Source organism: Cervus canadensis, chromosome 4 (assembly GCF_019320065.1).
Source record: "Cervus canadensis isolate Bull #8, Minnesota chromosome 4, ASM1932006v1, whole genome shotgun sequence".
Taxonomy (NCBI): domain Eukaryota; kingdom Metazoa; phylum Chordata; class Mammalia; order Artiodactyla; family Cervidae; genus Cervus; species Cervus canadensis.
Genome location: NC_057389.1, coordinates 84,511,247 through 84,538,353, shown reverse-complemented (window position 1 = coordinate 84,538,353; position 27,107 = coordinate 84,511,247). Strand labels below are relative to the sequence as shown.

General features: G+C 38.6%; 1 protein-coding gene across 2 annotated transcripts in view; it reads left to right on the top strand.

The window, feature by feature from the left end:
- Positions 1–1,125: 1,125 nt before the first annotated feature.
- The window catches only part of FNIP1 (folliculin interacting protein 1), a 120,083-nt gene continuing 94,101 nt past the window's right edge, over positions 1,126–27,107 (top strand). For both annotated transcript variants that reach the window (XM_043465979.1, XM_043465977.1), the window contains exon 1: positions 1,126–1,321. In XM_043465979.1, the coding sequence (XP_043321914.1) occupies positions 1,230–1,321 (92 nt within the window). In that variant the 5' untranslated portion in view covers positions 1,126–1,229. The remainder of the gene's footprint in view (positions 1,322–27,107) is intronic.

The window sequence follows — 27,107 nt, the reverse complement described above, 5'->3', positions numbered from 1 at the left end:
TAAGACCAATTTGATCCAAACCCTGATAAACTTTGGTTCTCTAGGTTTAAGTAGTGTGAAAGTGCAAGTGTTTGTCGCTCAGTGGTGTCTGACTCTTTGCGACTCCATGGACAGCAGCTGGCCAGGCTCCTCTGTCCATGGGACTCTCCAAGCAATACTGGAGTGGGTTGCCATTTCCTTCTCCAGGGATCGAACTTGGGTCTCCTGCATTGCAGGTGCATTCTTTACCGTCTGAGCCACCAGGGAAGCCAAATTTAAGTAGGCTGTAAGGTCATTTATGAGCAATGTTTTTCTTTGGAAAGGGTATTCTGCCAATTAAAACTCATTTGCTCACAACAGTTTCACAGTTCCTCTCTCCATACCTAGTCACTGAATGTAAATCTGGAGCCTCCTATGGTTAACTCTAACAAGGGACTAATTCCTGTTATGTCAGGGTTCGAGGCACTAGTGGGAAACATGGTGGGGGGGGGGGGGCGCTGCCCGCGGGGTGTCTCGGCAGGGTCCTCCACCAGACCCAAGAGCCAGTCTCGCGCAGTCAAGCTCTGAGCATAAACCACTCCGTGGCCCGCTTGGGCGGGCCTGTGGCCTCGGGCTTAAAGTCCAGCCCGTGCCGCAGTCCCCGGGGTAGGCTCGCGCGCCTTTTCTGCTCCGGGGGCCACCGGACTCCACCAGGCGCCTATGTATGGAGGTGCGAAGCCACATAGATTGAGGAGGGGACGGCGGGAAAGGGTCGGTTGCTAGTGGTGCCCTGAACTTCTCTTGTGTCATGGGCGCGGGAGGTGAAAGCTTCTGTACTCCACAGGCCCTGGCGTGGTCCCCGCAGCACCTCGCCTTAGGCTCAGCTAGCAACTGAAGGCGTCACGGAGAAAGACCAGGACCGGAGTTCGCCCCTCCTTCACATCAGCCACAACCAGCCCCCCGCCCCTCCCCTCCGCGCATGCCCCGCCCCGTGAGCTGCCATGTGAGGCCCTCCACCAGACAGCCTATGGGCGCCAACTCCGCCCAGGATCCCCGCCTTGCACTCTGCTCCGCGCGCCGCCACGTGATGCGGCTCATCGCCAGCCAATGGACGCCGGCTTTGCCTCGCGCCCCGCCCCGCGCGCCGTGGCCGTTTGAAGTGACTAATTTCTGTCATATGACTGAGGCGCCTATGGGGGTGGCGGGGCAGCTCTAGGAGCGGGGGCCTGGCGAGTGCTCTGAGGAGCGACCCCGGCCTGGCCGTGGCCACCATGGCCCCTACCCTGTTCCAGAAGCTCTTCAGCAAGAGGAACGGCCTGGGCGCGCCCGGTCGGGACGCGAGGGACCCGGATTGCGCGTTCAGGTAGGTCGCCGCGGGGCGAGGGGCGAGGGGCGCGGAGCCGATGGCCTAGTGGGCTGCGGCTTCAAGAGGCGCCGAGGCTTTCTCGAACTTCACGCTCGCGCAGTAGCGTCGCCCCGGGACCGGGATCGGGGCCTCGGTCGGGAGGGGCAGGGCAGCTGCAGACCCGCGCCGGAGGGTTCGAGCGCGGTCCCCCCCCCTCCCCCACGCTCGCCCCTTACCCCCTTGTCCGGCGGTTTGTTTACGTCTTGCTCGGCGGCCACGCGCGGCTCCGCCACTCCAGGCGGAGCATCGCGGCCTGAGCTTAGGGTCCACACGCCTTCCTGGCGACGCGTAGAGTTGGGCGCGGGCTGGATTGGACCTCATCCGCCGTCCTCCGGGCCGAAAAGTTCTCCCCTCCTCCCCGCGGCCGGTCGTCCTCTGGGTGCTAGGTTCCAGCTTGGTTGCTGTTGCGGAGAGAGCAGCACGTTTTGACCAGCCTTAGGAGTGTAGAAAAGGCTGGAGGAGCGTGTCGGCAAGCTGCCGTTCTTTCAGATTTCTTGTAAATGCAAATTAGAATACTGAAGTGGTTTGCCATTCCCTTCTCCAGTGGACCGAGTGGCCTGAATGTTGTCGAAGGAGAAATGTGAAACCTAAGACGTTGTGCTTATTACTGACTAGAATGAAGCTGCGCTGAGTCAAATGAAGCATGGCCCTAGAATTGACCATCCCGTTGAACTGTTACTAAAAACGAGTCTATAAAAATTGACAACGATACCAAGATATTTTGTGGTATTACAGGCTTGGTTATTTTTTTTTTTTTTTTGTTACAGTACCTGTTGCTGGTAAAAAAACAAAACTTTTTTAAGATTGTAAGACCCTGGAATATAAACCTGAATTCTAGATAAAGTTTAGTTTCGAAACTTCATTTGATGAAGAGATTATGTCTCTCAGACAGCCGTAATACTTGTTGCAGTGTGGAAACTTGTCAATGTAAGTAGGCTGAATGTCAAATGTCACTCAAACCTGGTAGGATAGCAAAGAGCCCAGTAGTACTAGGAAAAAATGAGAATCTGTTAAATTTTGCGACAGTCACATTCTGAAATGACTGTACCGCACCGGTTTAAAAGGTTTTGCTAACTTTAGAATTATTCACCCTCTCTCACTAATGTAAGCCCCGTTAGTAAACATTCTGTAATATGTGAAATTGAAGTAGTAAATGGAAAGAAATTTCACTGACTTTTAGAGGAAAAAAAAATCTCAGAGGTGAACATCTTGAAACAGTGGTTAGTAAAGACAGTTATCTAGCTTTTGGTTTTTTCTACTGGGAAGTAAGTGTCTTGCCATGCTTATCTAATGACTTTCTTTAAAGATTTCTTTAGTGTTCTTTTGAAAAATGAAACTGCAGTCTAGATAGTACTACTTGAGCCATCCAGTAAATCAAGCGTGAGTAGAAAGCAAGTTTAGGGGCTATATTAAAAAGGTGACATTTGAATAGGCTTTCTATTTCTAGGCAGAGATTTACTTTGAGGTATCTAGATTTCCAAGCATCTCAAGTAATTGTAAGAAAAAGTTTATTTTTTTAAAAAATATAAGTCTACAATATGGTTGTGTAATACTACTTTAGAGTTGCCAAAGCACTTTCTCATCAGTTATCTCATGTGATGTTTCACAACAACCATGTGAGATAGGGCAAGTAGCAGTATAGATAACTGCATGATCCTTTTTTGTGTGTAAGAATGATGTGTAAGCACAATAACTGCAGTGCAATATGGAAGGTGTTGCTTTAAAAAATATAGAAGTGTACGTGTGAGAAAATGATAAGTGAGTAATGTCATACATATACCTGCTGCTAAGTCACTTCAGTCGTGTCCGACTCAGGCTCCCCCATCCCTGGGATTCTCCAGGCAAGAACACTGGAGTGGGTTGCCATTTCCTTTTCCAATACATACACCTAGCAACTTGCAAATTTGATCAACCTAAGTTTTGTGTGTTTTTTTAAACAATTTCATTGAGCTACAATTTACATACAATGAAATTGAGCCATTTTAAGTACATAGGAATTTTGTTTCATATGTGTACACAGTTGTGTACCCACAACCCCAATGAATTTTTAGAACACTTGATCACCCAAAAAATTTCCTCATGCCCCTTTGCTGTCATTCCTTAACCCCTCCTCACCCAGGGCAATCACTGACCTGCTTTCTGTTTAATGATAGAAGTTTCTGTTTTTTGTAGAATTTCATGTAAATGTAATCATACTGTTTATAGGCCTCTGTGTCTGGCTACTTTAACTCAGAGTGATTTTGAGACTCATCCAAGTTGTTGCGTTTTTCCTGTAGTTCCTTCAGTGTTTTTTTGAGGGGAAGGGGGCTGGTGCTGGATAGTATACCACAATTTGCTTATCCAGTCACTGGTTGGCAGACATTTTGGGTTCTTTTCAGATTTAGGCTGCATTGAACATGCTGCTGGTGAACGTTTGTGAGCAAATCTTTATGTGGAAATGCGTTTTCATTTTTCTTGGAGTGGGATTGCTGGGTCATATGCTTAACTTAAAAAAAAAAAAAATTGCCAAACTTTTCCAAAGTAGTTGTACTATTCATAGTACCACTAGTAATGTATGAAGGTTACAGCTGCTCCAGATTGGCTTCAAAACCAGATGTCATTAGTCTGTTTTTTGTTTTTTTTAAATTAATTTATTGGTTTCACTGAATCTTGGTTGCGGCATGTGGGATCTAGCTACCTGACCAAGGATGGAACCAGGGCCCCCTGCATTGGGAGTTTAGAGTCTTGGATACTGGACCACCAGTGAAGTCTCATTAGTCTGGTTTTTTAAATTAAAAAGATTTTTTTGTATTATAGAAAATACCTAACATAAAATTTGCCTTGTTAACCATTTTAGAATCTTAAAATTTTTTTTCCCCTTGGAATATAGTAGATTTACAGTGTTAGTGTTAATTTCAAGTGTACAGCAAAGTGAATGTTATACATATACATACATCCACTCTTTTTAGATTCGTTTCCCATGCTAATGGGTATAGTGGTATCTTGTGGTTTTAATTTGCTTTTCCCAAATAATAAACAATGTTTAGCATCTTGTTATGTAACTCAGTTTTTTGAATAGACTAAAATTTAGTTTTTATACCAGTATACAATGCTTTCCTTTCTAGAATCCTTTTTTGGTTTTGTTTTAGTCAGCCTGAGTTGTTAAATCAGGCTTGGGCACAGTTAGCTATTCGCAGCTAACTATAGCTCAGCCTGTAAGTCAGTTCCTAGAGTAAGCAGTATACAAGGTCCAGTGGTGATAAGCCAGCAAAGGATAGGAAAGACTTGAGACAGAGAAGCCTTAGGAGCTTTTCAATATTCCTTTCATAGTTACTCCATTGAAAAATAGCAGGGATTACCCACTTCCTTTCAGTCTTAAGTTCCTTACCTGAGAGGTTTCTGGTGCTTGTCCTGTCTAAGCTTCCAGAGCTCGAGATGAATGTAGCATGTCACAAGAAGAATATTACTGTAATCATTTATAGAAGTGAAACAGTAATTTGTTTTCATCTTTTAAAGAATTTGGTAAAGACTGCTTTCTAGGGGAAGATACTCTTTATGTTTTTTCCATCAGGATACTTTTCAGTGGAAGTAAGAATTCAGTGTAAGTTCAATAACTTCAGTGCACATAAAATAACTGCTTTAAAAATAAAATTCTCTGCGGCTTCCCTGGTGGCTCAGTGGTAAAGAATCCAGCTGCCAATGCAGGAGACACAGTTCAATCCCTGATCTGGTAAGGTGCCACATGCTGTGGAGCAACCAAGCCTGTGTGACACAACTGTTGAGGCCGTGCTCCAGAGCCCGGGAGCTGAAGTACTGAAGCCTGTAGCCCTAAACGCTGTGCTCTGCAACAGGGGAGACCTCCACGGTGGGAGACCTGCGCACTTCTAGAGAGTAAGTCCTGCTCACCGCAACCAGAGAAAAGCCCACTCAGCAGCGAAGACTCAGCACAGCTGAAAATAAATAAAACTATAAAAATTAGCAAATGAGTAAATAAAATTCTCAGGACTTCCCTGGTGGTCCAGTGAGTAAGACTCCACACTTTCAGTGCAGGGGGCCTGGGTTTGATCCCTGGTCAGGGAATTAGATTCCACATGCCTCAGCTAAAAATCCTACATGCTACAACAAAAATCGATGATCCTATATGCCTCAACTAAGACCTGGCACAGCCAAATAAATAAATGTGTGTATGTGTGTTTTAGTCGCTCAGTCGTGTCTGACTCTTTGCGACCCCATGGACTGTAGCCCGCCAGGCTCCTCTGTCCATGGGATTCTCCAGGCAAGAATATTGGAGTGGTTGCCATTCCCTTCTTCAGGGAATCTTCACCCAGGAATCGAACCTGGGTCTCCTGAATTGTAGACAGATTATTTTACCTTCTGAGCCACCAGGGAAGCACAAATAAATATTAAAAAGAATTCTCTTCATCTAAAAATGGTGTTAAAAATAGCAACTGTGCGGCATTGTCATGAGGTATATTAGTGAAGGTAACAGTAAACTGAGTTGTGTTAGTAAACTAAGTCTTAAAATATTCTTGAAAGAAGTCTAATTTCATGAAGAAGGTTGTTTAAGAGGTAAATGTCTGTAGGATATAATTCATGTTTTGTTCAAAAAGCAGTCTCTGTATTTTCATTTTATTCCTAGTGCATGAACATTTGTTCTTACACTGTCTGTAGCAGGAATAACAACCTCTTAATTGGTTTTTCTGTCATCACTGTTGCCTTTCTGCAAACTGTTTTCAACATTCATCCTTTAAAAAAAATGCTAATTTAGATCATGATCAGCAGGAAAAATGATGTAGAATTGAAAATCTCCACAACACAGCTATTTTAAGGATTCAAAGAGGTAAGTCCTGTTGAGCACTTAATGCAGTGCTTAGCACATGACTTTCATAACCAGAAGTTGTTACTATGATGATTTCGTTCTTATGTATAAAACCATTCAGTTTAGGACCAAATTCTTTAACATGGCTTGTGGGTGTGGCTTTTGTGAAATCTGTAGCCTCAAGTTCTTAATTTTTTAAAATAAGGTTATTTTTAACCTAGCTGTTACTCTATTATCTGTTTTTTACCTATTAATATTGTATATTTATTTATATACAATAAATATATCTGTTAATATTATCTAAGCCTATATTCAGATTTTCTCAGGATGTCTTTTTACAGTAGGTTTGTTTGAATCAGTCTCAGTTGAATTCGTAATTATGTGCCTTAACTAATTTTTATTCTATAACAGCCTCCATCCCTCCCTTTTAAAAACGCTTTTGTTTTTAAAATGGGTCATTTTTTCTATGAAATTTCCCCCATTCTCTTTTTGACTGTTTGATCTGTAATGGTTTCCTTTAATTCACTGGTTCCCAGCAGTCTATATTTTAACCAGACCCTCCAGGTGATTCGGAATGCTCAAGTTTGAGAACCACTGCTACAACTTACTCTCTCTTTCCTGAAAACTGATGGTTAGATACTTGACTAGATTTGGGTTCAGGTTTTTTTTTTTTTAATTTTAAAATATTCAACAGATTTTGCAGTGTACCTTGTTGCACACGTAGTGTCTGGTTGTCCCATTTTTAGTGGTGCTAAGATTGATTAGTTGGTTTCAGCCTATTCTTCCATTATAAAATTCCTCTTTCACTATTGGTTTCAGCATTTTTTGTTGATTATTGCCTGAACCCACTATCTTTTTAGGGGATGCAAAATGGTAACACCCTGATTCTTCTGCGTTTATTTCTTGGTGAACTTTCTCTTACCATTTACTTGATTATTTGCTGTAGGAAAGTCAGCACCAAAGTTTGTGTATCACTTTTTAGAATAATTTATACTGAGTTAAATGAATGTTTCCGTTTTAATTATCATTTTTTAGTATCACCTCTTGGGTGTGCTTTAGTCCATTACAGTCAAATTGGCCCCATATTTGGCCAGAGGAAGACTTCTTAAGTTGACTTCTGTACCCTTTGACATGATCTGATCTCATTAGTCTTTGATAACTTGTTGCTTTTTTCTGGCCTTGTCTTAATCTAGGTCTCTCCCTTTCCTATGATTTTATAACTTTGGATTTGTTTTAGGTTCTGGGATGTGCCATGCTGTGTTGTTCTTTGTTTTGGGTATAATTTCACATAGCTTTTTGTTTAGCTTCTTGTTGTGGTCATCTGGGCTTATCCTAATTATTCTTTCTCCAGGAAGCCTATTCTGATTTCTCCCTAAGTTAGATTTCACTTTAGTTTTCTTCCATAGCTTTCTGTATTTCCTTCTGTGACATGTATCACAGCTGCCATTACTTGTCCACATCTCTCTCCTTTGCTTGCTTGAGAGCACTCTTCAACTTCAAGGTGTATTTTAGAGTAGAGTTAGAACCTTGTAAGCCACATGATGGGTTGTTTGTGGGGAACAAATGCCTAGGTTCTGTCTGGAGCAGCTAGCTAGGTAAGACGCTGTTTTCCAGCGTCTTTCCATACTGTGGAGGCCTATCTTGAACTCCTTGTCAGAAGGAGCAGCCCTTTCCCCTAGTCTCTATCAGAGCACACTGTTTGTATCCTCCACAGTTCTTTTTACAGTTTATCATCTCTCTCCCTCAAGTTCACATTGTTGAGTCAATGTATACAGCACAATGTCTACATCTGTGCTCAGTAAATATTTTAGAATGAACATATTAATTTTAAGAACAGAGAGAATCAGAAGTTCTGTTTTGGAGATTTGGTCTGGTTTTACTTGCTATTGAGAGATTTATTTGAGAGTTTAATAAAGTAAATCCAGAGTTCCAGTAGAGGTTGGACCTGGAGATAATGAACTTGGGCTTATGGTCAATATTAAAACTAAGGGAACAAATGAGATAATATAGGAAAAGGGGTGTATGTAGATAGAGAATTGCAAAGAACAGGTTTCATCCTGAGGAAATCTAAAATGTACAAATGTGGGAGAGGAAAGTCTGCAAAGAAAGAATGGCCAGAGAGATAGGGAAAAGGCCAGTGGTGTGTGGTGTTGGGAAAGCTAAGAAAGGGAAGTGTTTAAAAAATGATGAAGTGATGAACTGTTGTGTTAGTTGGTTGCTGACAGGTCTTGTGGGATGAGAAACAGAAAAGTATCTGTTGGGTTTGTTAAGTTGGAGATAACTAGTGACCTTAATGGTTTTTTTTTTCTTTTTTTTTGAGGGGGCAATATTTTGGGGGAAATGTGAGATGTGTATTAAATGAAAAGGGAGGAAATGGCCTCACTGCTAAAGCTTTCTATTTCTGTAGGGAAAACAATCTGTAGTGCTTTGTTATCTTTTTGCTTTTAGTATTCTGATTTTAGGTTGCATTTTGAACTTCTGAAGTTCTTAAAGACTGGTTTCTTAATATTATCAGTGTTCATAAAAATCATATTTCAGAAGTTTTTTAAATGACTTTAAACATTTGTGTATTCACAAGATTTTTTATTTAAAAAATAACACCCCTCAAATTATACCTTTTATTCTTGTGTTAGAAATAGTAGAAAGTTATAGTATTCTTTACAGAGAATTCTGTGAGATCGTATCTTTCTTATTAAAGTAAAAACTGAGAATTTTAAGTTAAACTTCATGTTAATGCTCTGTGGTATCAATATTTGGCTCTAAGAATCTAATTTTGTTATAGGAAACGCAGATAGTTTGTTGATTTATGATTCCATCTCCTAAGTAGTTGTATTAGATTTGTTTTTTAGAACCATATTTATTGAAAGAAAATAGCTTAATAAAAATACAGCTTTAATATTCAACTTAGGAAATTTGGACCTTATTTCTTACTAATATAATAATTATTGTCTTAAATCTTAATGAATTTTAAGTTATCTTTTCGGAAAGACTTGTTTAAAAAAAACTCCCCATGTAAAACATAACAGCCACGTGTGTGTATCTGTGGCTGATTCATGTTGATACGGGGCAGAAGCCAGCACAACATTGCATAGCAATTATCCGCCAATTAAAAACAGGATTCCTAAACTCTTATTATACAATCTTATTTCTGTTCCTGACACTACCATTCTCTTAGTCTACCAAGTTGAAAGTCAGAGAATCATCTTTTATTCTTTCTTTCTGGTTGCTTCATTTGGTCATTTGTTAAATCGTGTCAATCAGCTTCTGCAGTATCTTAGTTCGTTTCCATTTCCCACTGCCGTCATCTCAGACCTTCAATGGTTTTCATAAAAACTTGCCATAACTTTCCCACCTTGTGTGTATTCCCCTCTATACCATTCTGGTAAATTGACTTTCTTAAACCATATTCTGACCAACGCACTCAGAAATCTCCTTTGACTCCCTGTCGCTTAATAGAGGGTTTATCTGTGCCAGGTACTGTTTTAAGTGTTTTATACATACTAATTAATTCATTTATCACAATAGCTTTATACAGTAGGTCTGATTATTCCTCTTTCATAGATGAGGGAATGGAGGCAGAGAGAGAAGTTAAGGACCTTGTCCAAGATCACATAGTAAGTGATGTAATTAAGGCACAAATTCAGACATTTGCGTTCCAGCACCTTTGCTTCCTGAGTGGCGAGTGGCGCTAGTGGTAGAGAACCCCCCTCTCCACTGCATGAAAAGGTAAGAGATGCGGGGTGAGTACCTGGGTGGGGAAGATCCCCTGGAGGAGGGCATGGCAACCCACTCCAGTGGTGTTGCCTGGAGAATCCCCTGGACAGAGGAGACTGGTGGGCTGTGGTTCATGGAGTTGGAAAAAGTTGGACACAACTGAAGCGACTTGGCACAGACACCCAGGCCTTTGTTTTTAACAATGTCCAAAGTTTTCAACTTGTCATGTCAGCCTCCTGTAGAGTTGTTCCCAATGTTTCCTATATGTGTAACCTTGGGAAATAGTATCGTGTCGTCATTAAAGATGCTGTGTGTGTACGCATGTCAGAGTAGAGGAGTGGATACTGAAGAGATAGTCCCAATACCCTTTGTACCTCCCATCTTGGAGTTGTTTTGAGGATTTAATGGCATGGTAGTCTCTTAAAGGGTAGAATTCCTTCTCACACTTCCTCACCCTTCAGTTTATTCTTTCCAGTATTCTTTCTAGTTTTTCCTCCAGCTGTGGAATCTGAATTAGACTAGAAGTTTGATGTTTCTTTAGAATATGCTGGTTCATATGTTTGCACATTCCTTGGAATTATATGGCTGCGACACATCTGTCTTTGAAGCTCCAATAGAAAGCATATTTTCCCATTATGACAGTTACTTTCTTGGGTTGTAATTGCTTCTCATGTATCTGTATACTTTAGTAGATTTTAAGTTAGATGGGGTACTTAGGACCACCTTCCATGGTATAACTTGTTTAGTGCTTTATTTCTGGTGTTTGATTCACAGAAGGCATTCAAAAATATTTGGTGAATGAGTGATGAATAAAAATAGTTACTGAATTGAAGAAATTTTATTTCCTTTAACAAAGATGTTTCTGTTTTGGGTTACTTGCCTACTCATTTCTCTGTAATTTAAGCACATATTTCTTTGACATTAGTGTTTACCAATTTAAAGGAAAATTTCATTATTATTTTGATCTTTTTAAGATGCCAAGAATGGTCTGATTTTGCAGAAACAGGTTAGATTCTCTGTTTATATCCCTTATAACACCTCATACTTTCCCTTCCTACCATTTTTTACATTCAAAATTTGTGTATGTGTATGTACACAGAGTCTTTTCTGACATACTTAGTATATGCTGAGTGGATAAAAAACTGAGTACTTTTTTTGGTAGTGGGAGTTTATTTCAAGAATGCAAGAAGTTTTGAGGTACCATGGAATTTCTTTTCCATTTGAGCATTCTTTGTCCTCAGGCCTTCTGATTGTTAAGCAGACCTTATGGGGAAATGGGGCAACAATTTAACGTAGATCTTTGGGGACACAACCAGAGCTCTAGGGATCTACTTCCTTGTACTCCCATCACCCAGTATATAGTATCCCTTGATGCAACAGCATTTTATCCCAAGTCACCCCAGAGAGATTATACCTTAGTGTAATCCTGATAGAGTCAGAGTTGATGTTACGAGTGTGTGGGCTTGTGAGCCATTTCAGTTTATTCTGTTTATGATTGCATTTGTAGGATGCAGCTGGCAGGCTCTTTGAAACTTTTTGGCCTGCTTTTCCACCCTGTTGTGGTCTGTTATATGATTTGTAAAGTTTTCTATTTATAGCAAGAAACTATAGATTGTGACATTAATGCAAGATGAGTAAAGTTGAATTGTGATAGGATTCCCACAGATAGCGATACTTAGTTTTATATTGATTTCTATTAATTCCTGATTACATTAGAATATAAAACATGTATACTATACATTTATAGAATGCAGAAATATAATAAAATTATTTGTGAATAACTTCAGTTCATTTCAGTTGCTCAGTCGTGCCTGACTCTTTGCGACTTCATGGACTGCAGTACGCTAGCCTTCCCTGTCCATCACCAGCTCCTGGAGCTTGCTCAAACTCAGGTCCATCTAGTTGGTGATGCCATCCGACCAGCTCATTCTCTGTCGTCCCCTTCTCCTCCTGCCTTCAATCTTTCCCAGCATCAGGGTCTTTTCAAATGAGTCAGTTCTTGGCATCAGGTGGCCAAAGTATTGGAGCTTCAGCTTCAGCATCAGTCCTTCCAGTGAATATTCAGGACTGATTTCCTTTAGGATGGACTGGTTTGATCTCCTTGCAGTCCAAGGGACTCTAAAGAGTCTTCTCCAACACCACAGTTCAAAGGCATCGATTCTTTGGCACTCAGCTTTCTTTATGGTCCATCACATCCATACATGACTCTTGGAAAAACCATAACTTTGACTATGCTGTCTAGGTTTATCATAGCTTTTCTTCCCAGGAGCAAGTGTCTTTTAATTTCATGGCTGCAATCACCATCTGCAGTGATCCTGGAGCCCAGGAAAATAAAGTTATGTTTTAAAGTTTCTCAGAGAAATGTCTGAACATAGTTTAACCATCGGGCAGTAAAACCCCATGTTAATGCACCCCTTGTACTTAGATTACCCAGTATATAGTATTCCTTGAGTGACTCCTGGACCCTTGGAACTTCTGACTGGCTAGCTTGGCATGCTCTTCACTTGTGAATCTCATTCTAAATTAAGAGGTGAAATGTTTTGCCCCCAGCCCAACAATATTATGACAGGAATTTACTTAGAGTAAATTTCTCCAACCCAGTCCTGATCCTGGATGCAGCTGCTTTTTTGTTTGGTGTTTTTTTGAGTATTTGTTTTTATATTTGTAAATAATATGAATATACTATTTTATTAAAAATTTATTCATTTTAGACATTATCAGTTTCCTGTATTGGCAAAGATTTATGTCTTAAGTTTGCATACATATACACATACTTATGTATGCCCTTCCCTTTGTTCTTCATTCTTCCAATATTACAAATTTTGGCTAGTTTAAATAATAAAATAACTATTTTGTTGTATTATAAAACATTCACTGCTGAACTAAATATATTTTATGTTTTATTGTACTTTAAAAAAAATTTCTTGGAGTTAATTGCCTCTTTTTTTTCTTTTTACTTTTTTGGTTCACCTTATTTTCTTTGGAATCTTTAGCTTCAGAACTCCATAAAATCTCTCTCAAAACAACTTATTTCTTTTAGTGAAACCTTCTTGATAATTGGTTAGTTAATTTTTTTTCCTCATGGATATATCCGTCTTGGAGCCCTCTGACCTTCTCTGGCTCTAGCTTGGATTGCTGCCCTTTAGTTCTGCTCCATAGCATTGTTACAAGTCTTCCTTTGCCTTCCTCCTGGAAATTCCTTTGACCTTTTAAAGTTAGGATCTCTTGTAGACTGGCTTCCATGACTTCTTCCTTTTTGGATTGTTCCCTTGTTTTGGTAGTACCTGTCCCTTTAGGAACTTCCTGAGAATGATTGCTTGAGATAAATTTTTTGAGACTTCGCCCATCTGAAAAAGTGTTTGTTTTTATGTTTGGCCCATCTAGTAGATGCAGAGTTCTGTGTGGAGAATCATTTTAACTCTGAAATTGGAAGGTATTGCTCCCTGGTCTTCTGGCTCCCAGTATTGCTGCTGAGACGGTCAGAGCCATAACTCTCAAGCCTTGGGAAACTTTTGGAATTGTCTCAGTTTTCTCTTTATTTTGTTCTGAAATTTCACAGTGATATATCTTTTTTTTTTTTACTCATTTGTTTATACATGATGGGCCTTTCAATCCAGAAACGCTGTTAGGCTGGTGCAACTTGGACAGGTTTCTCAAGAAAATTAAAGATGTTATGTATCAGGAGTGAATGAGGAGAGGGTGGAGGTCACTGTCACGTCCTGTGGAGGATGTGCTCTTTGCTCCTTTGCCTCTCCGTCACCTTCCAAAGGACCTGACGTTTCCAAAGCTTTTGCTTCTCAAATGCTCTGAGCAGAAGAATTCTGTGGTGGCTCCAGGACATTTGTTGACATTTAGGTTGTAACTGCTTATGTTTTTGAAAAGTCAGTTGCTGCTTTTCATCTTTCAAATGTTTATTGAAGTCTCTTTATCCTTGAAATTTTTCCTTTCATATTCTTTTTGTCTTAAATATATATTTATGTATATGTGTGTGTGGTGTGTGTGTATATATGTGTGTGTGTATTTACACACGTTTGCACACACACTTCGCTTACCATCATTTGAATGGGATTTTAATATATCAGCACACCAGTGTTGCACCAGTGTTTAACTTGGATTTCTTAAAAAAGTTTTTTAAACTTTTTCTTATGAAAAATTCCAAACAGAAAAGTAAAGAGACTATTAATAACAATATCAACCTGGGCCTCCTTCATTGCAGGTGGATCCTTTACTGTCTGGGGCACAAGGGACTTAATCCTATTATTTGTTATTGCTTGAATATTTTAAACTCCAAATGTTCTGTCATTTCATTCATGAATACTTAAGTATGACTCTCTAAAAGATTACTGTTACCCTGAAAATGAGCAATGATTCCTTAGTATTTAATACTCAGTCTATGTTCAGTTTCCCCTGATTGTCTTGGAAATGTCTTTTAGAGTTTGAAGTAGGATTCTAATTTGTTTTTGTGCTTAGTCGCTCAGTTGTGTCCGACTCTTTGCGACCCCATGGACTGTAATCTGCCAGGCTCCTCTGTCCAAGGGGATTCTCCAGGCAAGAAGACTAGAGTGGGTTGCCATGCTCTCCTCCAGGGGATCTTCCCAACCCAGGGATAGAACCCAGGTCTCCCATGTTGCAGGTGGATTCTTTACCAACTGAGCCACCAGGGAAGCCCAATTTGTCTGTAGAATATTTTATACTTTGATTTGGATCTGATTTCATCTTCACTGTGTCATTTTCCTTGTTCTTTCTCCACCTTATTTTCTTTAAATTGAGAGTTAGATCTAGAGACTTGATTGAATTTAGGCAGAGTTTTGTGTTTTTGTTTTTTTTGTATTATGTTGTTCCCTGACACTACTTCATAGATGTGTATTTGTTACTGCATTTTATCAGAAAGCACATGACCTCTGGTTGTCCCACTTTAAGTGGTGCTAAGTTTGATCAACAGATTCAGGTGGTATGTTACTGATTCATTCTTCCATTTTAAAGTTGTCCATCAACTGTTTACCTAACGGATTTATTGTCTATTTATGCTGATTATTAAATTATTTCAGTTAGTTGAATGTTCAACTGCCCCTTCCAGGGCTAACTAATTCCTAGAGATAGCAAAGGACAACTCCAGGGGTGTGCCTTTCACATGCAAACCAGCCAATCCTCCTTTGGTTGTACCCCCCAAGCACCTCCTTTATTGAGTTCTTACACTCCTGGGCCACTGTCTGCCTGCTCTAATCACCCAGGGCCAGGTACCAGCCAATTGGCGACAGTTTCTGTACTGTGGAGACTGCTGAAATTACTCAAACTAGCCAATCCTAAACCTGCTTAGCTTGTTTACTTTGCCATTCTTTTCTGTGAAAACACAATAAGAGTTCTTGCCACTTTTTCTGTCTTTCCTTCTGCCTCCTTACCCACCCATGTTGGCCTGGTGTGATGTGGCATTCTTCCTAATTCTGGGGAATTGTGAGTATAAATTTCTTCCTTCATGGCAGTTATTTCCATGTCTGTGTCTTACCGTACTTCAATAAAACAAATCCTTTGTTCATTTTAAAGCTGGTATAGTTTTATGAGTTTGAACAGATGTATACAGCTGTGTTAACAACCACTACAATCAAGATGTAGAACTTTGTATAACTGTCAAAGGTTCCCTTGTATCTTCTGTAGTCAGTAACCAACCCCTGTTACCCTGCCACCAGACAGTTTCTAATCTGCTTTCTGTCACTGCAGATTAATTTTGCATATCTTAAAATTTCATGTAAATGAAATCCTACCATATATACTCTTTCATATCTGGTTTCTTTCACTCAGCAGAATGTTTCTGAGATTCATCCATGTTTCTGCTTATTTCAATAGCTCATTGCTTTTTATTCTATTATCATATTCCAGTATCATTTTATCAATATGCTAAAATTTGTTTATTGATAGACCAGTTGATGAATATTTGGGTTACTTCTGGCTTGAGGAGGTATTATGTAGAAAGCTGCTATGAACATTCATGTATAACTCTTTGTATGAGAATGTTTTTACTTCTGTTGGATAGATACCTAGGAGTGTGTATTTAACTTAATAAGAAACCACCAAACTGTTCTCCAAAGCGGTTGCCCCAGTTTACTTTTTCACTAAAAATGTGTATGATAATTCCAGTTATCACCAATACTTGTGGGTGTGTATAGTGGCATCTCGTAGTTTGATTTGCCTTTCCTTCATGTCTGGTGATGTTGAGCAAAGTTTTTGGTGTTTATTGCCTATCCGTATGCATTCTTTTGTAAAATCTCCCAACTGCTTTCTCCATTTAAAAATTGAAGTGCTTCTTATTATGTATTATAGACTTCTTTATTTGGATAAAAATTCTTTGTTAGCTTATTTTCTCCTATGTGGTTTGCATTTCTTCTTTTAGTGGTATCTATTTTCAAAGGTCAGAAGTCTTATTTGGTGAAGTTTCTAGTTCATTGTATTTTAAAGATTTTATGTATATATTTGTGTGTGTATGTGTTTTAAGCAATTTTGTCCTGTCTTAAGGTCAAGAAGATTTTTCTCTTGTTTTGTTTTATAAATTTTATAGTTTTTGAGGTTTTATGTTTAGGTCTATGACACATTTTGAGTTAATTTTTACATATAGGCTGAGCTTAGTATTTCCCACACAAATATCTAGCTTATCCACTACCATCTGTGGAGAAGCTATCTTTTGATTTTTGCTTAATTACCATGTGTTAACATGTCTTTCTTTGTGTTGATATATTCTGATTCAGGAGGAATTTCCCAATAAACAATAATAAGTGCCATCCATTGTACACTTGAAGTAGTATAGTATAAGATTATGCATGGTTTTGAAACGTGCGTGTGGTATGGTAAATTATGAAATTTTATTCTGATAACCAAAGCACAATGTCCATTTACATAATGTGTTTAGTAAATAAGAATGTTTACTTTGGGATTTAGTCTTAGCTGTACATAAAAACTGAAAATATTTTTATTTTGTTTTAGCAGTCTAGGGAGTGAGACTGCTTTTAGTAGAATTTCCAGCTCCCAAGAAAGGTTGAATCCAGTGGCAGGGATTCTGTGTATATCTAAAAACAGAACACATAGGTGGGTAGCAGGTCAGAAAAGGAATGACCTTCAATTTCTAATTTGCTCATCAGCAAATTAGGTTCTCAAGCTGATGTATACATTAGAATCACCTGTGATCTTCTTTAAACTCTTCAGATTGCCCTACTTGGAATTAATTCTTAATCTTCTAGGGTAGGAGTTTGGACAGGTGATTATTTTGCTTTGTTTTGAAGCTCTTCAGCATGATTTTGCTGTACAGCCCAGGTTATCACTCACTGATGATACTCCAGTTTTTTTGTTTAATCTCTCAATCATCCGAAGAGAGAAGTAGTTTAAGCTCAGTTTGCACATGAAGAAGGTAAAATGTAATGTGATTTTATACCTTTCTCCACAAGGGATATAAACAAGAAAATTACAGAAGACATTAAAAAAATGACCTTTAAACATTTTGAATGATGGTTAACCTCCTTAATTAAACATTGCAAGCTGTCAGTCTAATAAAGGTTAAAAGCAGTGATGTGTTACTACAGCAGGAGTGGTAAAGCAAGCCCTGTTCTGTGTTGTGAGAGTGTGTGTGGGTACAACTGTTCTGGAGTTTTGGAGTGCAGCAGTTGTGCAAAAGTGATCATGTAAGCATATTCTGATGTTTATTAAAATTTTATTTGAAGTTATTTCCAATTTGTTACTGTGGCCATAATTAGGAGATTTATTAAATAAGTTATGGTTATATATTGGAACACTGTAGCTATTAAATAGAACATGGTAATCTGTATTCCCTGGTGGAGATTTACACATATATTAAATTTTTAAAAGTTACAAGATAGTGTGCAGTGATGTTGCTTTTATAAATGCATGAGACTTAAACGTTCAGCACTATTGTGTTCATTTGTACATACATAGGAAAAAGTCTAGGTGGAAACAGAAAAGTGTTGAATGTTGAGAGTGGCTAGGTCTGAGAAGGATTGGTAGGATGGGTTTTTCATATTTTATACTTGTTTGTTTTGTATTCACCTGGCAGTAAGATCTGTTGCCTCTGTAATTTTAAAAAGATAGAAAAATGAAAAATGTAATTTGATCAAGATGAACACAAATGGTAAGTGGCATAGCTAGGACTTGGAATTATCAGAGTCCAGAGGAGAAATTTTTCAGAGAAATATTAACCAGTGTGACAATGAATTTTAACTGATTTGTAGTAGAAAAGCATTTAAAATTTTTTTATTTAAAAATTTACATACACTAATTCCCTTTTTGTGGTATAAAGTCCTGTGAATTTTCTTAAACTTTTTATTGAAGAATAATATAATTCAGAAAAGTGTTCACATTTTGACTCTTCAGCTCAATGAATTTAGACATGTTGCCAGGTGACTGGTACCCAGTTCAAGAAATAGAATGTTGCTTGTGTTTCTGTAATCTTCTTCCTGACCCTTTCAACTCCTACTATCCTGACTTCAAACATCAGGGATGCATGATGTTGAGCTTTATGTTAATGGAACCACTCACAAACTCTCTTCCTGTCTGGCTTCTTTGTTGCTCAGTGTTATGTTTGCATTTTTCTTTCTAGTGTATGTAGTCTAGTTCCTTGTCATTCCTGTAGGCTAGAATTTCCCTATTGACATTTGGATGGGGTAATTTTTTTGTTATGGGGGGCTCTTTGTGCATTGAAGGATTTTACCGGCATCCCCGACTCCAACCACAAGATGTGAGTAGCAGCCTCCCCCACCCCAACCCCCCACCACCCATAATGACAACCTAAAATGTCTCTAGATGTTGCTGAATGTCCCTGGAGAGGGGGCAGAATCTAGTTGAGAACTGCTAAAGTACAGTCTTCCCTTTGTGTGAGTATGCCACAATTTATTTACCCAGGCTGCTTTGTTGATGGATTATTTGGATTGTTTACAGTTTAAGGTTGTAAAGAATGATGTTGCTATGAATGTTTTTGTACAAGTTTTTTGGAGGAAGATATGTCCACATTTCTGTTGAATATGTACTTTGAACTGAATTTATAGGTCATAAGATATGTGTATGTTTAGCTTTATTGGATTTTACCACACTGTTTTCCAAAGTGATTGTACCAATTTTCATTTTACCAGTCGTATATAAGAATTCCATTTTCCCACGTTCTCGTGAGGCTTGAATTTGAACTATGTTGTTTTGCAGGTTAGGGCCTGAGTTTTATTCTTTTTGGTGTACCCATTGGATGGCACAGTAAATGACATGCAGAAGATGCCGGTTGCTGAGTGAATGAAGACATGGCCTTCTGCTTTACTGTCCTGTGATCTTGATGTCATATGCCTCAGCTCTGGCATTTGGGAAGGAGTTAGTTACCCATCAAACTTGGTCTTTCCTACGTTGATGACAAGGTCCCCTTCCCCATCATCACCAACAGCTTAATGGTCTCTAGACAAGGCCGTGTGTTCATGTTCTTGATGAATTTCATGAACTGACAAAACTGTCAAAGCCAAATGTCAGTAACTGTGATATCAGAGATTTACTGAAACTGTTTTTAAGCTTTGTCATTTAAACAGGACTTGCTGGTCAAATGAGAATCTGGCTGTGTTTTCAGAGGGATGGAAATTTTAAAAAGTGATTGCTTAACTGTTTCAGGTATTCTGCATATGCCTTAAATGGTAAGCATGTTGAAGGCAGATGCTATGTCCTCCTAAGTTTTCTTGAAGCACCACAGGCTGTACCATATTGCTGCTGCTGTACCGTCATCATTTTCATTGACACCATTATTATCACCGTTTTGCTTCTGTATGAAGCTTCATGTATATGTATATAATTTACTGACGTGAAGTTCCTATAACATAAAACTAACCATTTTTCAAGTCAATTCAATAGCATTTAGTACATTCATCGTATTGTACAACCATCACCTATGTATTTAAGTTCCAGACATTTCCACAACTCCGAAGCAAACACTTCATCCGTTAAGTGGTTTCTTCTTTCCTTCCCTCTTAGCCACTGGCAACCACCAATCTGTTGTCCGTCTCTGTGGATTTATCTATGTTGAATATTTCATATTAATAGAATCATATAATAATGACTTAATGTCTGACTTCTTTGACTTAGTGTAATGTATCCAAGGTCCATCCATGTTATAGCATGTATCATTCCTTTTTATGGCTGAATAACATTCCATTGTATGTATATACCACAGATTGTTATCCATTCACTTGTTGGTGGACATTTAGGCTTTTTCCATCTCTTGGCAATTGTGAATAGTGCTGGTAAGAACCTACACATGTATTTATTTTCATTCTGAATACATGGCTAGATTATTACAACTACCACCACCAACACAGAGCAATTCCTGTGCCTCAAAGAATTCCCTTGTGCTGCTCCACTGTAGTCTGACACTCTTCCTTGTAACTGCTGATAATCACAGATGGTTTTATAGGAGTAGGAAATTTAAATAATATCTCAGCTATGTAGTCTGGCTTTCCTTAAGCATGTGATGGATTTCTGAGGAGACAAATTTTTAGAATTGGAGATAATGTTTTAGAAGCCAGAGGTTAGAAATACTTATTATATATTTACTAAATTCAGTTTTTCCAACTTCTTATTATAAGGAGTAAATTAAAATTACTACTTTGAAACTCTGTACTTAGAGCAGAGTTAACTATCAAGAATGCTATCTTAAAATATTTCATAGATTCAACATGAAATTATTAGATTGGTTTTTTTTTTTTAAGTGAACTGTTCCTTATCCTTACTGTTTTGGTTGTACACAAAAAATGTCTTGGGATTTTATATTTTCTAACTGCCAGATTCTTCAGTTAAATATATATTGATATGTTTTATGTGTTTTTCTAAAAACTGAGAGGAAAGATTGTTCAGCTTTCTGAAAACATAGCATGCACAATAAAATAACTGTTTGCCAGGAAAAAAAAGCCTGTTGTCTCCTAGTGCCAGTTGGTGTTACGTGGGTTTGTGTGGTGTCTCATCTCTTATTTATAGTGGTTCGGAGTTGGAAACCAGATACTAAACAAACACTGATGTTCCCCTGTAGCCTAACTATGTGTTAGAGTGTTTGTTTGGTCATAATTATTTTTACTTGTACACATACTTTTATGAGACCAGGAACTTCTGAGAAACTGGCAACTTGGTTGAGTCCAGTCCATTCCTATATACCTTAATACAGAAACAATATATAGCATATTTAAATGTACTTATTTATTTAGATGATATTTGTAAAAGCTTTGTAATTTTATAACAAGTTGTAAATTAATGGTAGATACTTAATGATCCTTAGTAGTTAATTGGGAGAGAGATCATGAGAAAACGTTAGTACTTGTCTGGCTGTAGGTGGTTCTCAGGCCCTGCTTTCTCTCCAGAAAAGAGTTTTTGCTGGGAGGAATCACAAATCTGATGACTGTATTTCTTGAAATATTTCAGGTGTATCTAAATACTCGAGAGTTGTAAGAATTTGTGGCTGTTTAAAAATCATATCACTATATAATTTTAATTTTGCATTTATTCTTTTCTTGGAATTGATTTATCATCTGACCTTGCTTACCTCCTTCAACATGCAAACCTGTGCTGGGAGTCACCTTTAGTAGTTGGCCTCATTACTCCTTCACAGTAAGAGTGTTTGTGAATGAATTTTCCAAAATCTTACATAGTGGAAAAGTATGAAAAGACATCACATGTGTCACTTTCAAAGTTGATGAAGTTAGAGCTCTTAAAAATGTATCACTCAAAACTCATTCAGTGTAGCTTTTTTAGAGGTAACCAAAGATGATGTATCTGATAACCTGCCTTTATATTATTCATAAAATAAAGACCATCTTGACTTTGTTTTAAAAATGCAAAGGAGCTAAAAAATTGACTTCAAACATACATTGGGTCATTCATTTGGTAAGCACCTTTTGTGCACTTTTTTTTTTGGTTTTGTTTTTAAATGCCAGATTCAGTGAAGAGCCTGAGAAAAACAATAAGATTCTCTAAGGCAGGGATTCTTAATCATTTTTCCTACCAAATATTCCTTTGGCAGCTTGGAAAGGCTTATAGATCAGTCTCACAGCCTAAACTAAGAGCTCCTAAAGGAGGAGTCCTTAATGTCAAGTTTACAAACCCACAAAGGATCTGTGGTTCACTGTGCAAAAGGAACTTGGATAGAGGGGGAAAAATGGCATATTTACTTTTACTAACTCTAACCACAATTTAGCAATTTTTTCAGTTAAAATGTAGGCAACAAACTTCAATAGTATTAGTAGTTCCTATAACTTTTGATCACCAAGAGGAATCATAGATAGTTTCAACACATAGATAATTGATGCAGACATTTGAGAAAAATTCTTTATGCTCATTATTTAGTGGATTACTAGATCCACTAATTGTTCTCAATATTTGAGTTAATATTCAGAACACGTTATTATACCACAAACTTAATGTTTTGACAACTATTTCCATATGAGTTTCCTTTACAATCTTGAAAACAAAACAAAACAGATCTGTAAGCCTTTTCAAGCTGCTGAAGGAATACTTGAATAGGTAGTTAAAGCTGAGATCTGAGCAGGGATTTTGTTTCATCCATCTTTGTATTTTCATAATCCCACAATGCCCAGTAAATGTTAATCAGATACAATGTGCTCTGATACAGCTACGTAAATAGTTCTGAGGCTGCATGAAGGAACATTACCTTTGTTTAGTGGTTACATCTGTTTTTGTTAGAGGAGATGGCGTTGAGCTTCATCCTAAGTTTAAGATGCCCTAGATTTTCAGGTTAAATGAAGGAAGGGAGGTGTAGGTATGCTCATGTGTGTCAGTCACTTGGTTGTGTCCGACTCTCTGTGACCCCATGGACTGTGGCCTGCCAGACTCCTCTGTCTATGGGATTTTTCAGGCAAGAATATTGGAGTGGATTGCCATTTCCTTCTCTAGGGGATCTTCCTGACCCAGGGATTGAACCTGGATCTCCTGCATTGCAGGCAAATTCTTTACCATCTGAGCTATAGGGAAGTCCTATAGCTCATAGGCATAGGCAGAGCCTATGGAAAAGCTATATATGCTCATAGGCATAGCCTAAGGAAAGACTATAACAAATTTAGTGGTTATTGAGTTTCAGGATATGCATGGAAGGGAATGACAGGAAATGGGAAGTGGGGGATCCTGCTGGAGCTCACATTAGAGTTCTGTGTATACTATGCAGCTAGAAACTGGTGTTGCGTATAATGTAATCAGCTTTGTGTTTTAGGATGCTGTCTCAGATGGCATTGTGACAGATGGGACAGAATGGGGAGAGTCTGGAAGCAGATACCAGTGAAGGCACATTTATTACAGGTTAGAGAAGGTAGGTCATAACAGTAGCAGAAGGATGGGAAAGGAGGTGCTATATATCTGGGAGAAAAGGATTCAGTGTTTGAATATGAAATGTGAAAGGAGGATGAGTTGCAGCTGAATCTACTCTGTTGGAAGACTGGGATATGGGTGATGGTAGTGCCATTAACCAAGGTGAGGAATACAAGAGGGAAGAGGAGACATGGTGGAATAAATAGGGAAGTTCAGCTGTGCTTAATAAGTTTGAGCTACTTTTGAGGTTCAGGTGGAAGTTTCTCAGGCAGATAATTGGGGTGGAGATAAGAGATTTTGAAATCCTTAGATTAGTGCATTGCAATCATCTGTGAAATATTTTTTTTTTTAAGGCATGTTTTATTGCGATATGGGCTTCCCAGGTGGTTCAGATGGTAAAGAATTGCAGAAAACCTACATTTTTTTCTCAAATACCTGCAATGCAGAAAACCTGGGTTCAATCCCTGGGTTGGGAAAATCCCCTGGAGAAGAACATGGCAACCAACTTCAGTATTCTTGCCTAGAGAATTCCATGGACAGAGGATCCTGGTAGGCTACATACAGTTCATGGGGTCTCAGAGTCGGACATGACTGAACAACTAACACCCTTATTGAGATATGATTAGCGTGTATTAAAATTCTCTTTTTTAGGTTTTCATTTTTTTTTTTTAGGTTTGACAAATGTTCCGTTCAGTTCAGTTCAATCGCTCAGTCGTGTCTGGCTCTTTGCAACCCCATGGACTGCAGCACGCCAGGCTTCCCTGTTCATCACCAACTCCCAGAGTTTACTCAAACTCATGTCTATTGAGTCGGTGATGCCATCCAGCCATCTCATCCTCTCTCATCCTGTTCTCCTGCCTTCAATCTTCCCCTGCATCAGGGTCTTTTCCAATGAGTCAGTTCTTTGCATCAGATGTATAGTCTTACAGTTACCACCACAATAGAGATACAGACCATTCTTGTCACATCAGAGAGTTCCCTTGTAACTCTCTTGTGGTTCTCCTCTCCTCCACTCCAGTTCCTGACAGCCAACCATTCATCTGATTTTTGTACCTATAGGTTTGTTCATTTATGTCATATAAATAAAGTCACATATTTGTAGCCTTTTGTATCAGTTTGTTTCACTTAATATAAACATTCTTGTGATTCATTCATGTTACTGTGTATATTAAGTAAATTGTTTTTGTTGCTGAATAGCATTGTAATATGTGTGTGAAGATTTTTAAAAAACATGTATACCAGGGCTCCAAATACTTTATATGAGTTAAAAATGATAGCTTGAAAATGGTAATATGTTGGGAATTGGATGAGATGAGAAGGTATCAGGGAATAGCAGTGACTGTCAAATGTGCACATTCAGAGGTTGAATAGGGCATTAAAGAGGCTGCTTTTAGGTAACACAACTTTTTCAACATTGATTTAGAAGGGAGGGAAAAGTGGCAATAACACAGCATGGAGATTTTTAGAGATAACAAACAGAGGAAGAAACAAACCAGAGTTAACAAGCAACAGGCAAGGTTGAACAAGAGACCAGAAAGGGCAGAATCAACTCTGTAGACTTTAAGGTAAAGGAAAGGTGATAGGATTGGGCTCTGTTACCATGATGGAGGCATGATTATCTTAGAAAACTTGCGACCATTGATATGAAAGGAAATAAAGAGTCATTAATAGTTTTGAAGTAAAGGAATGACTTGATGAATCATTATATTCCTGGAAGGTGAGTCTGAAATGAGTTGGAATAGGAGAGCCTAAAGTTAAAAATTGGCTATATCTACATATGCCATCTTGAGGGCTTGGACTTTTAGGATTGTCATGAGAAATGAAAGTGACAGATATTAGAGTTATTTAAATTTTTTTGTGTGTCATTTAGAGGTTATTTTGAGAATTGTTAGCAGTTTAAAGCTATTAGCTAAAAACTTATGGTGAAGGAAGATTGAATGACTTAACAGAATTGGTATCCTTGAGATGATGCTTTATTTTACAAGCATTTGCTTTTATTATATGTGCCTGTAGAGATATCAGTGTGATTCTAAATTAACTTGTTTTAGTTCCTATTTGTGAGTGATCTGTAGTACACAGACTCCTCTAAAATCTGTTCTTGTATTTTAGACACCTCAATTTTCAAGAATTAACTTTAGACTGATAATGAAAAAAGAATCCTTTCAATTTTTCCTTTTTGAGAATTCAATGTACTTTAATATGATGATTGAGTGATGTTTGCTTTCTTTTAGATAACCTAACCTCTTGATTCTCATAAGTCCCAGATGCATTTTGTGAATTAAAAGACCATTGAAAACAATGGCCTTCAGAATCAGGGCTCTTTGGAGAAACAGATGATTCCAGGTCTGGGGCAGAAAATGTACAAAATGAACATAGAAAATCTTGTCCTCCCCAAATAAGGAAGGCTACCAAAGACTACTTGTAACAGGTCAAGGAAATTCAAGAGCTAACTTCAAAAGTCTCCCCCTAGACAAATGGGATAATTTGAACCTCAACAATAATGACAGGGGACTTCCATGGCAGTTCCATGGAAGACTGCCTTCCAGTGCAGAAGGCGTGAGGTCAGTCTCTGTCAGGCAGCCAGGATCTTACATGCATGCCTCAAGGCCAAAGAACCAAAATTTAAAGCAGAAGCAATGTTGTAACAAATTCAGTAAATGGTTTGCACAAAAAAATCATAATTTTTTTGGTTGTGCTGGGTCTTTGTTGCTGTGCACAGGCTTGCTCTAGTTGCAGTGTGCAGGCCTCTTACTGCAGTGGCTTCTCGTGTAGCACCGGCTCTCGGGTGCTCGGACTTCAGTAGTTGCAGCACTTGGGCTCAGCTGCAGCTTGCAGGCTCTAGAGCTCGGGCTCAGTAGCTGCGGCACATGGGCTTAGTTGCTTCACCACATGTGGAATCTGCCTGCGCCAGGGATCGAATCTGTGTCCCCAGCATTGGCAGACAGATTCTTATCCATTGTACCACCAGAAATGTCCTCAAAAAATCTTAAAAAAACAGAACAATAAAGGTGTCGGATGGAAACATAGTAAATATGTTTGAATCCAGACAAACAAACGATGGCCTTCAGGTTAAGTATTATTAAAAAATACATGAAATTAATAATTATATGGAGCTTCCCTGGTGGCTCAGCTGGTAAAGAGTCTGCCTGCAATCAGGGAGACTGGGGTTCGATTTCTGGGTCAGGAAGATTCCCTGGAGAAGGAAATGGCAACCCGCTCCAGCATTCTTGCCTGGGAAATCCCATGGACAGAGGAGTCTGGCAGGCTACAGCATGGGGTCGCAAAGAGTTGGATGTGATTGAGCAACTGACACTAAAGAAATTCCAGCAGGCTGTTTTTAACAGTTCTGTATCTTCTGTAACCTATAAGTTAAACCTATTGGCACACCCTAGCTTAAGAAAAGAATGCTACTTGGTTTATCTGTGTGTTTTGTTCAGTTTTCCATAGCTTCAAAAATGCTAAGGTTTTCTTACCCTAAAAATAGATAAAAATCTGTTAATGTGGAGATCATTTTAGAAGTGGAGGTAATAGTAGGAAGAGAAACAAAAAAAGATTTTACTGTAGAGGCTGTCAGTTCCCTGCTGCTGATTTTCAAAATTACATTTCTGACCCTGACTTCACAGCAGAGATACATCTGGACACACATTTTAGCTTCCTTTAGGATGACATCTTCATTTTGACATCCCTCCAGTGCCTTAGGATAATAACAGAATCAATTTGTTTAGGCTTCTTATTTCTACCATTGGGTTGTTTTGAGTAATAGTGATGATTTCTGCCATACGTCCCATCACAATATTATAAAATAATTATCCTCCAATTGAAAATAAAAGACTAAGTTAAAAAGAAGTGGCTATTAACTAATTATTTTTACTCACTGAACAAACCTAAACTAAGGACCTGTTC